At 48.1% G+C, this 15659-nt stretch overlaps 1 protein-coding gene across 1 annotated transcript in view; it reads right to left on the reverse strand.

Moving 5' to 3' along the window:
* The window catches only part of LOC141154994 (cytochrome P450 2H1-like), a 45407-nt gene extending 34763 nt beyond the window's left edge, over nt 1–10644 (reverse strand). The window contains exon 1 of the mRNA XM_073641583.1: nt 10326–10644. Within this exon, the coding sequence (XP_073497684.1) occupies nt 10326–10550 (225 nt within the window). The 5' untranslated portion in view covers nt 10551–10644. The remainder of the gene's footprint in view (nt 1–10325) is intronic.
* Nucleotides 10645–15659: the final 5015 nt, after the last annotated feature.

A 15659-nucleotide genomic window follows, 5' to 3' on the forward strand; every position in this document is an offset into this window, starting at 1 on the left:
CTGGCAGGCCTGAAGAAGAGGGGGCGTAAGGGGGGGGTACTGTAACATACCTGGCGGCGTCCTTGCATAGTGGTCCATCTCCTACTGTGCAAGATCGCGCACTTGATCTCCAGTCCAGTTTGCTAGCCTGGCTTCCCTCCATGCTGTCTGTTTGCCTCTGTGTCTGCTGCTTAAGGGCGGCGCCCTATCACTTCCTGCTTTTTGTACCTGCTGCAGACACACCCCTTGTGCGTGTGTATGTCTGTACTTTCCCTTTTTCTGCAGAGTCTGAACTCGTACCTAACTCCTGCTCGTTGTCACTGTACTTCCGTTTGTGAGTTTGTGGTCCACTCGCTACTTCTCTGCAAGTACCCTGTGGGTATCTGGTTCTGCCTTTCCCTTCTAGTCTGTTCTGTGTGTGCAGAGCCCTGTCCCCACCGCGCCTGCAGTTTTCGCTTTGCTCAGCTCTGTCCACCGCGTCTGCGGTTTTCGCTTTGCTCAGCTCTGTCCACCGCGTCTGCGGTTTTCGCTTTGCTCAGCTCTGTCCACCGCGTCTGCGGTTTTCGCTTTGCTCAGCTCTGTCCACCGCGTCTGTGGTTTTCGCTTTGCTCAGCTCTGTCCACCGCGTCTGAGGTTTTCGCTTTGCTCAGCTCTGTCCACCGCGTCTGCGGTTTTCGCTTTGTTCAGCTCTGTCCACCGCGTCTGCGGTTTTCGCTTTGCTCTGCCCTGTCCACCGCGTCTGCGGTTTCGAATTTGTCTCCCAGTCTGTACTGGACCCTACCCAGCCTGCGCTCTAGTCTGCCTGTTCCTGTATTCCCCGGTGTGGGTCAACAGCCGTGTCTGGAGTCTGACCTGGAGTAGACCCTGGTTCCTCTGCTCAGTTCCTCCCTGGTGCACTGGCGTCGTATGCCGTCGTGCGACCTTGGTCTGATTGGGCAGATACTTAGTTACGCCCCTCCAGGCACTCTCCGGTTCATTGCACAGTGGAATTACTACATAAACACGCACACGCCAGTCAGTCCGGGCGTGTGCATTACACACTGCTTGAAGAAGTTGTCTTCCAGAAATTGGCTGTAGGTCTGGGAGTTGAGCTTCACTCCATCCTCAACCCTTAAAGGTCCCACAAGTTCATCTTTGATGATACCAGCCCATACCAGTACCCCACCTCCACCTTGCTGGCGTCTGAGTCGGAGTGGAGCTCTCTGCCCTTTATTGATCCAGGCTCTGGCCCATCAAGAGTCACTCTCATTTCATCAGTCCATAAAACCTTTGAAAAATCAGTCTTAAGATATTTCTTGACACATTCTTTTATCTTATGTTTCTTGTTCAAAGGTGGTCGTTTTTCAGCCTTCCTTACCTTGGCCATGTCCCTGAGTATCGCACACCTTGTGCTTTTTGATACTCCAGTAACGTTGCAGTTCTGAAATATGGCAAAACTGGTGGCGAATGGCATCTTGGCAGCTTCACGCTTGATTTTCCTCAATTCATGGACAGTTATTTTGCGCCTTTTTTGGCCAACACGCTTCTTGCAACCCTGTTGGCTATTTGCCATGAAACGCTTGATTGTTCGGTGATCACGCTTCAAAAGTTTGGAAATTTCAAGACTGCTGCATCCCTCTGCAAGACATCTCACAATTTTGGACTTTTCAGAGCCCGTCAAATCTCTCTTCTGACACATTTTGCCAAAGGAAAGGAAGTTGCCTAATAATTAAGCACACCTTATATAGAGTGTTGATGTCATTAGTCAACACCCCTCCTCATTACAGAGATTCACATCACCAGATTTACTTAATTGGTAGTTGGCTCTCAAGCCTATGCAGCATGGAGTAGGACAACATGTATAAAAAGTATCATGTGATCAAAATACTCATTTGCCTAATAATTATGCACGCGGTATAGAAATCGAGCTATTTAAAACTGTGTTTTCTCCGTCAAACGGATCACATATACGTTGTCAGAAAATACTGCCATTTCTGGCATCCATTAAAAATTTATTTCAGTGTGTCAGAGAAGTAATTCACCCCAGTTTGCTGTTCAAACTACTTACCTACAGGCCCGGTATCTAAAACTCTGTTTTCTCCATCACACGAATCACATATAAGTTTGCTCCAAACTCAGTAATTTGTAGTGAGCGTGGAAGATACTGTCCTCCATTTAAAATGGGCAAGGCACGTGGCAAGGGACGGGGAACTGGACGTGATGGTAACGGTGCATGCAGAGGCCGAGGACAAGGCCGTGGGCAAGCCGACCTTCCTGTCCCAATTTCTAGGGGACCGCAGCACACCACTATTGAACCCAGAGCAGTGTCAAAAGGTTGTTGGTTGGATAGCGGATAATGCTTCCAGTCACTTAGCCATCACTACCACCACCCTGTCTTCCACACGGTAAAGTCTCAGTAGCCGTGAGTCTGGACCGCATATTCCTCACCTGATCCTCCTTCCTTCCACCATGCCGAGTACCCATAGACAACTGATCCCACACTTGGACACTCTGAAAAGCTGTTCACTTTTCCATTTATAGATTCAGGTCTCTCGCCCGGTCCACTTGAAGAGGGGCAAGAGGAGATTGCGTGCAGCAATGCCCAAATATTTGAGCAGCCACGGTCACATGAAGGCGAAGGTGGGAAAGTGTCACAAGAGGTGGACAATGATGAGACACAGTTGTCAGAAAGGCAGGAGGAGGACCAGGGTGCGGAAGTGGAAGACGAGGTGGTGGATGATATAATAACTGAGCCAACCTGGCAGGAGGACATGCAGAGCGAGAACAGCAGCACATGTACCATGCCTGGCCCATGTGCTTAACCTTGTGGTTCAGCGGTTTCTCAAATTCTACCCGGAGCTGCCGGATCTGCTTGTTAAAGTACGACGCCCTTGTGCCCATTTTAGAAAGTCAGCTCCAGCTTCCGCCGCCCTTGCCGTGCTTCAGCAGCGTTTGCAGCTTCCAGCTCACAGACTGATGTGTGATGGCCCCATGCGTTGGAACTCTACACTGCAGATGTTGGGAAGGATTTTTGAGCAGAAGAGGGGAGTTGTTGAGTCCCAGCATCAACAAGTCCGTCGGTATTCAGTTCAGACTCCACACATAAGACCTCAGGAGTGGACATGGATGTCAGACATATGTACCATCCTCCAAAACTTTGAGGACTCCACCAAGATGGTGAGCGGCGATGATGCCATAATTAGCGTCACCATCCCGCTTCTCTGTCTTCTGAAATGCTCTCTGCTCACAATCAAAGAGGATGCATTGCAGGCGGAGCACAATGAGATGGAGCAAGTAACCATACAGGTTGATTACACACAGCCAAGCCTCACCTCATCCCAACGTGGAATGAGGAAGATGAAGAGGAGGAGGAACGACAGGAGCTAGTTTCATGCACTATAGATGGTACTACCTGCACAGCTGTCATACCGACTGTTCAGTGTATATGGCCAGAGGACAGAGAGGAGGAGGAGGAGGAGAGCATGGTCAGTCATCCTCCTGGTGAGGACACTGAAGTCTTGCCTGTTAGTAGTCTGGCATACATGGCTGAGTTTATGTTATGCTGCCTTTCCCATGACCCTCGCGTTCTCCAAATTTTGGGTGACAGTCATTACTGGTTGGTGACACTTCTAGACCCACACTACAAGGAGAACTTTCTATCTCTTATTCCTGAGGCGGACAGGTCTACAAAAATGGGGCTGTACCAGAAGGCCCTTGTTGCGGAACTATTAAAGAAATTCTCATCTGAAAACGCTGGTGGCAGAGGGCACACTTCGTTGGACAACCAAGGAGTACAAGCAAGAGAGACACAATTTCCATCCATCAGAGGCAGGGGAACACTGTCAAAGTTCTGGGAGAGTTTTCTCAGACCCTCCCATTGCACGGGCCTTGAGGCGCGGGGTACTTTCACAAGGAGTGCAAAGTTTGGGAAGATGCTGAGGGAGTACCTTGCCGACTGTACCAACGTCCTCCGTGATTCCGCTGTGCCTTATAATTATTGGGTATCCAAGCTGGATACGTGGAATGTACTGGCTCTCTATGTCTTGGAGGTCCTGGCCAGCCCTGCCGCCAGCGTTTTATCAGAGAGGGTTTTTAGTGCCGCTGGTGGAATTATAACTGATAAGCGCATCCGCCTGTCAACTGAAAATGCTAACAGGCTGACTCTTATAAAAATGAACAAGGGCTGGATTGGGCCAGACTTCTCAATACCACCGAATGATAGCAGCGTAACATAAACTCAAATCCAGTGTCTTTTCTTGGGAGGTGTATTCCCACGCTTTATGATTTTGGCTATTTGCTCTTGTCCTCCTCCTTCTCCTCATCCTCCATCACCATTTCATCAGGGTGACCGTGGTCCGTGATGCAACACCCACATAATTTTTTTAAAGGGTGTTTATGATGCCCATAAAAAAAAATTTTTATACAGTATGTTCATGTATGTCCCCCAGGGGTAAATGTTTGTCAGTCCATACACTTAGTGCATGGGCATTACAAGTATAGGAGGCCCGCTCCTTTCTAATGGGAACATTTGTTTATGAGGCCCTCCTCCACGTCTCTTCCAAGGGTCATTAAAGTGCCTCCAAATTTTTGGCAGCCCTTGCATTCACTGCATAGGCCAACACTATGGGAGACTCTCTCCTTTCTAATGTGAATTTGTCATTACTGTGGCCTTGCTCTATGTGTCTTTAAATTCTTAGTGGGGTTTTATCTAAAATTGGTTAGTCGTTGGACTCACTGCATATCCTAGAACTGTATAGCGGACCCTCTCCTTTCTAATGGGAACATGTCTTACCTTGTTACTGTGGCCCTGCTCTATGTGTCTTTAAATTCATAGTGGGGTTTTTCTTAAAATTGGTCAGCCGTTGGACTCACTGCATACCCTATAACTGTATAGCAGACCCTGTCCTTTCTAATGGGAACATGTCGTACTTGTTACTGTGGCCCTGCTCTGTGTGTCTTTAAATTCTTAGTGGAGTTTTTCCTAAAATTGGTCAGCTGTTAGACTCACTGCATACCCTATAACTGTATAGCAGACCCTCTCCTTTCTTAATGGAATTTGTCGTTACTGTGGCTCTGCTCTGTGTGTCTTTAATTTCTTAGTGGGGTTTTTCCTAAAATTGGTCAGCCGTTGGACTCACTGCATACCCTTTAACTGTATAGCAGACCCCCTCCTTTCTAATGGGAACATTTCGTACCTTGTTACTGTGACCCTGCTCTGTGTGTCTTTAAATTCTTAGTGGGGTTTTTCCTAAAATTGTCAGCCGTTGGACTCACTGCATACCCTATAACTATATAGCAGACTCTCTCCTTTCTTAATGGAATTAGTTGTTACTGTGGCCCTTCTCTATGTGTCTTTAAATTCTTAGTGGGGTTTTTCCCAAATTTTGGCAGCCCTTGCAGTCACAGCATGGGCATTACCACCTTCTCCTTTATAGTGGGAACATTTTTTTTACTGAGACCCTCCTCTATGTCTCTTCAAAGGGGTATTGGGTTGCGTCCAAGTGATGCTAAAATCGCTTGGAAAGCGCTTGACAAGCCGCTTGCGGAAATGCATGTGAAGAACGCTTCACATCCGCATGTCCCTGGCAGGAAAAACGCATGTACAATCCGCATGCGTTTTTTCTGCCAGGGAGATGCAGAAATGCTCAGGAAAAAATTTGGAGCATTTCTGCACCGTGGGCACATAGCCTTAGAGGACTTCCTGGGAGAAATGACAGCTGGGTAGATATGGTTTCCCAAGTTCTTTCACCAAGCTAAAGAATATGACTGTGGTGAAATACAACTCAGCAAAAAAAGCTGTGGACTGGCTCCGTACCGTCCCTGGCAACATTCACCTGTCCACGTGTTTGTGGTTAGGCGGTCCTTCCCAGTAAGTGCACTGGGGAGGGCACGGGTAATGTTGTGGAACCCGTGCTTGTGGAAGGCGGAGACAACACCGGGAGAAACAGTGGTGGCTGGGGACCGGGTTTGGACACCTGGCCGCCGCCGGCATGAGGTTCTAAAAAGCTTCCGCCTCCACGAGCCTAAATTGCCATATTTCAAGTGCAAGCAGCTGCCCAGAAATCTGGCAGTTTAGTGTTGCGGCCTGTGGGTGGGTGGCTGGCTGCATACTTGCACTAGCATTCCAAGTAATAGAAAACTAAGCAGATGGTGGCCTCTATATTCATCATAGCCTCACCTCGGCACTATGAACTCACCTGAAGGAGAAGGCAGGGCTCAACGGAGGAGTCTCCAGTTCTCTGGTGGGCCCGTCCAACCCTACAGAGAAGCAGCCCTGGCTAAGAAAAGTGTGGGGGAAGGTTCCCGGAAACTCTATGGCTGCTTTTGTAATGTGGATCGAACATGCTTATGCATGTTATTTCTTAAACCGCATTGCAGATCAGGCCATTGTCCAACTCCGTATTCATGAAATTAAATGCTCAAAGAAAGATGTTTGTGTGTGAAAGCACCACCGACAAGTGCGAGTTGATGTTAGATGGGCTGCCATTGCTTCTGCAGCAAGCTGCATTAGAGAACTTCCTGGGAGAAATGACACCCAGAGTAGATACGGTTTCCCTCTATGCCAGTCTTTTCACTGAGCTAAATACAACTCTCAGCAAAAAAAGCTATGGACTGTCTCCGTAACATCCCTGGCCACATTCATCTGTCCATGTGTTTGTGGTTAGGCGGTTCTTCCCAGTAAGTGCGCTGGGGAGGGCACGGGTCATGTTGTGGGACCCGTGCTTGCGGAAGGCAGAGACGATACCGGGAGAAATAGTGGCGGCTGGGGACCAAGTATGGACTCCTGGCCGACGCCGGCATGATGTTATGAAAAGCTTCCGCCTCCACGAGCCTAAAAGGCCACATTTCAAGTGCAAGCAGCTGTCAAACATTTAGCAGTATAGTATTGCAGCCTGTGGGTGGGTGGGTGGCTCGCTGCATACTTGCACTTGCATTCCAAGGAATGGGGTAGGGACAACTGAACGCTGCACTGGGACAAGGACGTGGACGGTGAATGTTGCAAATCTGCAATGACAAGTGCATGGCGGGAGGCATCTTTGTATGCACCAAGGATCACTTATGATGGACACACTTTTAGGCAGTGACCTGGGAGTCAGAAATGCTTCCAGAGGTCTTCCCCATGCTGTTCCCATGTCTTTTCAGCATTGTATGCATGTGTCTGATGATGTGTCACACACCACATGGCCAGATAAGGTTGTAAAGTGTTAAAATTACATTTCCCAGTGAATGCATTTGTTACGGTTGAAAGCAAGGCAAAAGTGAAATAACGCATCAAAAAGGCTACGTGAGAACATAGCCCAAGGTTTGGAGGAGTATTTTTGGTTTTGGTTATTTATTTTGCCTTACTTACAAGTCATTACCCTGGAAAGGATGTTCCTTAATATATTTCCCAGGAAAATCCATTTTGGTTTAGTTTTTGTATGTTTTATTGTGAGTCCGTAAAATTGGCGCAATACTCTGACAACGTTGTTGACAGCAGTGACCTTGGAGTCAGAAATGCTTCCAGGGGTCTTCCCCATGTTGTCCCCATGTCATTTGAGCACTGTTCCCATCGATTTTGGCAATTTTTAGGCCCTCTGCAGACCGCCAGGGGTAGCCGCTTGAAAAATGCTCGAGCTTCCCATAGATTTAGATTGAGCTCGTTGCTCGGGTCGAGAACCCGAGTATTCCAATTTGCTCGACCCGAGCAATGAGTACCCGAGCATTTTAGTGCTCGCTCATCACTAGTGGGGACATCACATACCAGTCGGTGAGCTGGAAGCTACAAATGCTGCTGAAACACGGCAAGGGCGGCGGAAGCTGGAGCTGATGTTCTAAAATGGGCACATAGGTGGCGTACTTTAACATGCAGATCCGGCAGCTCCAGGTAGGATTTGAGAAACCGCTGAAGCACGAGGTTAAGCACATGGGCCAGACATTGTAAGTGTGTGAGCTCGCCTCGCCTCAGAGCACCCACCAAGTTCTGGCCATTGTCACACACGACCATGCCTGACTGTAGGTTCAGCAGTGTGAGCCACAGATCTGCCTGCTCTTTCAGAGCTGTCCACAACTCTTCAGCATTGTGCGTTTTGTCACCTAAGCATATTAGCTTCAGCACAGCCTTATGCCGTTTGGCCGAGGCAGTGCTGCAGTGCTTCCAGCTTGTGACTGATGTGGTCATTTCGAAGATGGAGGCTGAAGAGGAGGAGGCTGAGGAGGATGAGATGCAGGAGCTGTAGACTGTGGAGGCAACCCTGATTGAACTAGGGCCCGCAATCCTTAGCCCTAGAAATAATTGAGCATTGCTTTATGCGATCTCCTCTTGCACCGCTTCAAGTGGACCGGGCGAGAGGCCCAAATTTATAAATGGAAAAGTGAACAGCTCTTCGGAGTGTCCAAGTGTGGGCTTAGTTGTCTCTGGGCACTCGGCATGGTGGGAGGAAGGAGTTTCATTGTGAGGAATATGCGGTCCAGACTCACAGCTACTGAGACTTGACTGTGTGTTAAACAAGGTGGTGGTGGTGGTGGCTAAGTGACTGGAAGCATTATCTGCTATCCAACCAATAACCTGTTCACACTGCTCTGTGTTTGCTAGTGGTGTTCTGTGGTCCCCTATTAATTTGGACAGGAATTTCGAGCTAGAAGATGTGGGTCTTTGTTGTGGTACAATTTCAGCTTGCCCACGGCCTCGGCCTCTGCATGCACCATCATCAACATCACGTCCAGTTCCCCGTCCCATGCCACGTGCATTGCCCATTTTAAATGGAAGACAATATCTTCCACGCTCACAACAAATGACTGAATTTGGAGCAAACTTATTTGTCATCTGTGTGATGGACAAACCACAGTTTTAAATACCTGGACTTTAGGTAACTATTTTGAACAGGAAACTTGTGTCAATTGCTTCACTGACACACTGTAAAAAATTTTAATGGAGGTCAGAAATGGCAGTATTTTCTGAAAACATGTATGTGATCCGTGTGATGGAGAAAACAGAGTTTTAAATACCTGGCCTGTAGGTAACTATTTTGAACAGCAAACCGGTGTCAAAAACTTTGCTGACACACTGAAAAAAAAATTAATGGATGCCAGAAATGGCAGTATTTTCAGCGCAATTATATGTGATCCGTGTGACGGACAAACCACAGTTTTAAATTGCTGGATTTCTAGCGCTCTAATATGGAAAGCACCTGGCTGTATTCTGCAGTGCCAACAAGCAAATGGCGCAGAAAAACTGTCTCCTCTGGATTGCTTTTTAAGCAAATAATAAGGATTAAGATCCAAAAAAAAATTATTCCTGGCCCCTGAGACCTGGGGCTATTTCTAGAAATATCTAACAGCAGCAGCAGACAGAACTGGAATGGAGCCTCTTGTGCTATATGCACTGCAGTTTGCTATATACACTGCCTGCCTGATATTTCTGAGGAGGGATTAGTCCTGAGAAGGACTGTTTGTTGAGATGGATATGTGTCTCTAATATAGTTTAGAACACTTACACTAACTAGAAACAAGCGAATCTCTCCCTAGCTCAGCAGCACCTCTCCCTACACTGTCTGATTCCGGAGTGACTGTGATGAGCATGGCGGTGCCAGGTCAGATATACACCTGATGACGCTGTGCGGCCAGCCAATCACTGTAATGCCACAACTTACATGACTACGGCATTACAATGAGTGGCAGCCAATCCCTGCATGTTCATTGGCTCTCTAAAGAGCGCCAAACATGCAGGGAGGAGACCCGAGTTCCCGCCGAGCAACCCCATAAATACTCGGCGAGCACCGAGCATCTCGATCAGTGAGATGCTCAGGCGAGCACCGAGCAGTAGCGAACATGCTCGCTCATCACTAGCAAAGATGTTTTATTTTAAATACATTGGAGCAATAGAAATTTTTAAGTGAATATTTGCAAAACGTTTTAAGCAGGTCCCAAATAACATTTTCATCAATTTTGAAACTTATATGATCCATGAATGCAGAACGTGGCCATTAGTGTGCACTTCTGGAATAGGAGCCTTAAAGGTAAGCTGTCAGTACATTATTATACATGGAACTAGCAGTATGGCTGTCTGGGCACTCATTACCCAATAAAAATGAGTCATTTTATATAGAGATCTGATGTGCCTGTCATGAGAAATCTAGCATTAATGTCCTATGGAAATCAAGCTGGAAGTGCACTGGGGCGGGTCAATAAAGCCATCCAAGAATAATGATCCGCCCCCAGTGCACTTCCATCTTGATTTGCTACTTATTATGTAATGACCTGACCAGCAGTACTAGACACAGCCCATGGACAGGGGTGGCACTGTTTCTGAAAAGAGTAGCATTGGTTTTCTATTTCTTCCCAACTCCTTCAGTCTCATTGTCACTAGAAGCTACAATCCACTTTACCTTAACCAAATCCTTGTGCAGTTCTGTGAGGTTGACTTGCAAGATATTCCCCAGTAGCGGCAGAGGTCGGGGTCCCGGGGGGAGATTTTTTTGCTCATTCTTCTTCCAGATTTTATAAAGGTAAATCAGGAGAGTTACAGCAGTAGTAAGGAGAAGCGTCACCCCTATGCTCATCCCCATCCTGAGGGCCCCAGCTTCAGTGGTCTCGGCTCTATTCTGATCCATGCTGGAGAGAGAACAGTCTGGGAAAATAATTTCAGTGTTTTGTTTGCTCGGTGTCTCGTTTCAGGATTCTGAGCTCCAAGGACAATAGTGTTATGTAACATACAGGGGCCTTTTACTCGAAAGAGGGGGGCGGCTTCCGAACATTAACAAGAGCTGCATTCAGAAAAGCGACAAAGAGACTCCAAAAGACCAAATAATAATAATAGCACAAAAGTGCAGAATAGACAACTGTATACTAGTGCAAAGAAACAAAAATAAGTAGTGTAAACATGGGGAGAAATGTGGAATGAGAACTGAAGAAAGAGATAGATAGATAGATAGATAGATAGATAGATAGATAGATAGATAAAAAAGGCAAGCAGCACTCCAATTGTTCTTTAGTGAAAAAATTAGGACTTTATTAGCCCATGTGGTGTGGCAACGTTTCGGAGGCATATACTGCCTTTATCGAGCAGTGGTAAGGTACATTTACTAGGTATTTATAACAAAGGTCCATCATTAAACGATACTCATCAATACATTCATATATAAATACTAGCTATTGAACCCATTCTACGCCTGGGTGGCAAGCATTTTTACTGGTATATGGTCTCCCATGCTGGTTTGTGCTGCCCCCATCCTGGTGTTTGTGCTGCCCCCATCCTGTCCCCACCATCCTATCCTGGTAAGCATGGCACCCCTCATCCCAAATCCTGGTATGCATGGCACCCCTCATCCCTATCCTGGTATGCATGGCACCCTCATCCCCATCCTGGTATACATGGCAACCCTCATCCCTATCCTGGTATGCATGGCACCCCTCATCCCCAATCCTGGTATGCATGGCACCCCTCACCCCCAATCCTGGTATACATGGCACTCCTCACCCCCAATCCTGGTATGCATGGCACTTCTCAACCCCAATCCTGGTATACATGGCACTCCTCACCCCCAATCCTGGTATGCAAGGCACTCCTCATCCCCAATCCAGGTATGCATGGCACCCCACAGCCCCAATCCTGGAGGGCATGGCACCCCTCACCCCCAGTCCTGGTATGCATTGCACCCCTGACCCCCAATCCTGGTTTGTATGGCACCCCTCATCCCCATTCCTGGAATACATGGCACTCCTCACCCCCAATCCTGGTATGCATGGCACCCCTCAGCCCCAATCCTGGAGGTCATGGCACCCCTCATCCCCAATCATGGTATGCATGGTACCCCTCACCCCCAATCCTGGTATGCATGGCACACCCTCATCCCCAGTCCTCGTATGTGTGGTACTCCTCATCCCTATCCTGGTATGTGTGGTACCCCATCTCTCATCCCTATCCTGGTATGTATGGTATCCCTCATCCTGGTATGCATGGGCCCATCACCCACATCCTGGTATGCATGGCACCCCTCACCCCCATCCTGGTATGCATGGCACCCCTCATCCCCAATCCTGGTATGCATGGCACCCCTCATCCCAAATCCTGGTATGCATGGCACCCCTCATCCCCCATCCTGGTATGCATGGCAAACCTCACCCCTATCCTGGAATGCATGCACCCCTCATCCCCAATCCTGGTATGCATGACACCCCTCATCCCCAATCCTGGTATGCATGGCTCCCTCATCTGCAATCCTGGTATGCATGGCTCCCTCATCCCCAATCCTGGTATGCATGGCACCCGTCATCCCCAATCCTGCTATGCATGGCACCAATCATCCCCAATCCTGGTATGCATGGCACCCCTCATGCCCAATCCTGGTATGCATGGCACCCCTCATGCCCAATCCTGGTATGCATGGCACCTCTCATCCCCAATCCTGGTATGCATGGCACCTCTCATCCCCAATCCGGGTATGCAGGGCACCCCTCATCCCCAATCCTGGTTTGCATGGCACCCCTCATCCCTATCCTGGTATGCATGGCACTCCTCATCCCTATCCTGCTATGCATGGCTCTCCTCATCCCTATCCTGGTATGCATGGCACTTTTCATCCCCAATCCTGTTATATATGGTACCCCTCATCCCCAATCCTGGAATGCATGGCTCCCTCATCCCCAATCCTGGTATGCATGGCTCCCTCATCCGCAATCCTGGTATGCATGGCTCCATCATCACCAATCCTGGTATGCATGGCACCCCTCATCCCCAATCCTGCTATGCATGGCACCAATCTTCCCCAATCCTGCTATGCATGGCACCCCTCATCCCAAATCTTGGTATGCATGGCACCCCTCATGCCCAATCCTGGTATGCATGGCACCCCTCATCCCCAATCCTGGTATGCATGGCACCTCTCTTCCCGAATCCGGGTATGCATGGCACCCCTCATCCCTATCCTGGTATGCATGGCACTCCTCATCCCTATCCTGGTATGCATGGCACTCCTCATCCCTATCCTGGTTTGCTTGGCACTCCTCATCCCCAATCCTGTTATACATGGTACCCCTCATTCCTATCCTGGTATACATGGTACCCCTCATGCTGGTATGCATGGCACCCCTCATCCCTATTCTGGTATGCATGGTACCCCGCATTGCTATCAAGGTACAGTACAGACCAAAAGTTTGGACACACCTTCTCATTTAAAGATTTTTCTCTATTTTCATGACTATTAAAATTGTACATTCACATTAAGGGCATCGAAACTATGAATTACACATGTGGAATTATATAGTTAACAAAAAAGTGTGAAATAACTGAAAATATGTCTTATATTCTAGGTTCTTCAAAGTAGCCACCTTTTGCTTTGATGACTGCTTTGCACACTCTTGGCATTCTCTTGATGAGCTTCAAGAGGTAGTCACCAGAATTGGTCTTCCAACAATCTTGAAGGAGTTCCCAGAGATGCTTAGCACTTGTTGGCCCTTTTGCCTTCACTTTGCGGTCCAGCTCACCCCAAACCATCTCGATTGGGTTCAGGTCTGGTGACTGTGGAGGCCAGGTCATCAGGAGTAGCACCCCATCACTCCCCTTCTTGGTCAAATAGCCCTTACACAGACTGGAGGTGTGTTTGGGGTCATTGTCCTGTTGAAAAATAAATGATGGTCCAACTAAACGCAAACCGGATGGAATAGCATGTCGCTGCAAGATGCTGTGGTAGCCATGCTGGTTCAGTATGCCTTCAATTTTGAATAAATCCCCAACAGTGTCACCAGCAAAGCACCCCCACACCATCACACCTCCTCCTCCATGCTTCACAGTGGGAACCAGGCATGTAGAGTCCATCCGTTCACCTTTTCTGCGTCGCACAAAGACATGGTGGTTGGAACCAAAGATCTCAAATTTGGACTCATCAGACCAAAGCACAGATTTCCTCTGGTCTAATGTCCATTCATTGTGTTCTTTAGCCCAAACAAGTCTCTTCTGCTTGTTGCCTGTCCTTAGCAGTGGTTACTTAGCAGCTATTTTACCATGAAGGCCTGCTGCACAAAGTCTCCTCTTAACAGTTGTTGAAGAGATGTGTCTGCTTCTAGAAGTCTTTGTGGCATTGACCTGGTCTCTAATCTGAGCTGCTGTTAACCTGTGATTTCTGAGGCTGGTGACTCGGATAAACTTATCCTCAGAAGCAGAGGTGACTCTTGGTCTTCCTTTCCTGGGGCGGTCCTCATGTGAACCAGTTTCTTTGTAGCTCTTGATGGTTTTTGCAACTGCACTTGGGGACACTTTCAAAGTTTTCCCAATTTTTCGCACTGACTGACTTTCATTTCTTAAAGTAATGATGGCCACTCGTTTTTCTTTACTTAGCTGCTTTTTTCTTGCCATAATACAAATTCTAACAGTCTATTCAGTAGGACTATCAGCTGTGTATCCACCAGACTTCTGCACAACACAACTGATGGTCCCAACCCCATTTATACAGCAAGAAATCCCACTTATTAAACCTGACATGGCACACCTGTGAAGGGAAAACCATTTCCGGTGACTACCTTTTAAAGCTCATCAAGAGAATGCCAAGAGTGTGCAAAGCAGTCATAAAAGCAAAAGGTGGCTACTTTGAAGAACCTAGAATATAAGACATATTTTCAGGTGTTTCACACTTTTTTGTTAACCATATAATTCCACATGTGTAAATTCATAGTTTTGATGCCTTCAGTGTGAATGTGCAATTTTCATAGTCATGAAAATACAGAAAAATCTTTAAATGAGAAGGTGTGTCCAAACTTTTGATTCTGTACTGTATGTATGGTACCCCTCATCCCTATTCTGGTATGCATGGCACCCCTCACCCCGCAATCCTGGTATGCATGGTCCCCTCACCCCACAATCCTGGTATGTGTGGTACTCCTCACCCCACAATCCTGGTATGTGTGGCGCCCCTCATCCCCCCAATCCTGGTATGTGTGCCACCCCCACCCCCAATCCTGGTATGTATGGCCCCCTCACCCCACAATCCTGGTATGTGTGGTACTCCTCACCCCACAATCCTGGTATGTGTGGTACTCCTCACCCCACAATCCTGGTATGTGTGGCACCCCTCATCCCCCCAATCCCGGTATGTGTGCCACCCCCATCCCCAATCCTGGTATGTGTGGCCCCCTCACCCCCCAACCCTGGTATGTGTGGCCCCCTCACCCCCCTATCCTGGTATCTGTGGCCCCCTCATCCCTTTTACGCTATACACACATACAAAAAAATAAACACTTATACTCACCTTTCTTCCCTGTGCTCCAGCGCTGCTAGGTCCTGTTCTGCCAGAGGCCGGGGGAGGAGTGTGGCGCCGAAGTATGCCCATGCCCATACTGCGCTGTCTGGCGCCATTTTGGTGCAGACACACTGCAAATGTGTCTTCAGTAAAATGGCGCCGTATAGGGCTATTCACATGCGCCGATCCGACGCCTTACTCCAGCCTCGGTCTCCGGCGAAGAGAGGTGCCGCGGCAATGCTCCTCACAGCCAGGTAAGTTTGTAATTATGGCACCGGAGATCGCGGTATGCGTTCAGTGACTACTCATACCGTGACCTCCGGCGCCATACACTCCTCTTACCTGTAACGGCTCCATGCATGCTTCTGTCTGGAGGCAGACTGATCGTCGCGCATGCGCAGTCTCTAAAGGCTTCAGACACGCTTCCCCGGTTATATTATAGATTCCAAATGTACAATTTCAAATACATCATAAATCACAATGTGCAAA

This window comes from Phyllobates terribilis, unplaced genomic scaffold (assembly GCF_046119375.1).
Source record: "Phyllobates terribilis strain yellow unplaced genomic scaffold, ASM4611937v1 Scaffold_7__3_contigs__length_470593459, whole genome shotgun sequence".
Classification (NCBI taxonomy): domain Eukaryota; kingdom Metazoa; phylum Chordata; class Amphibia; order Anura; family Dendrobatidae; genus Phyllobates; species Phyllobates terribilis.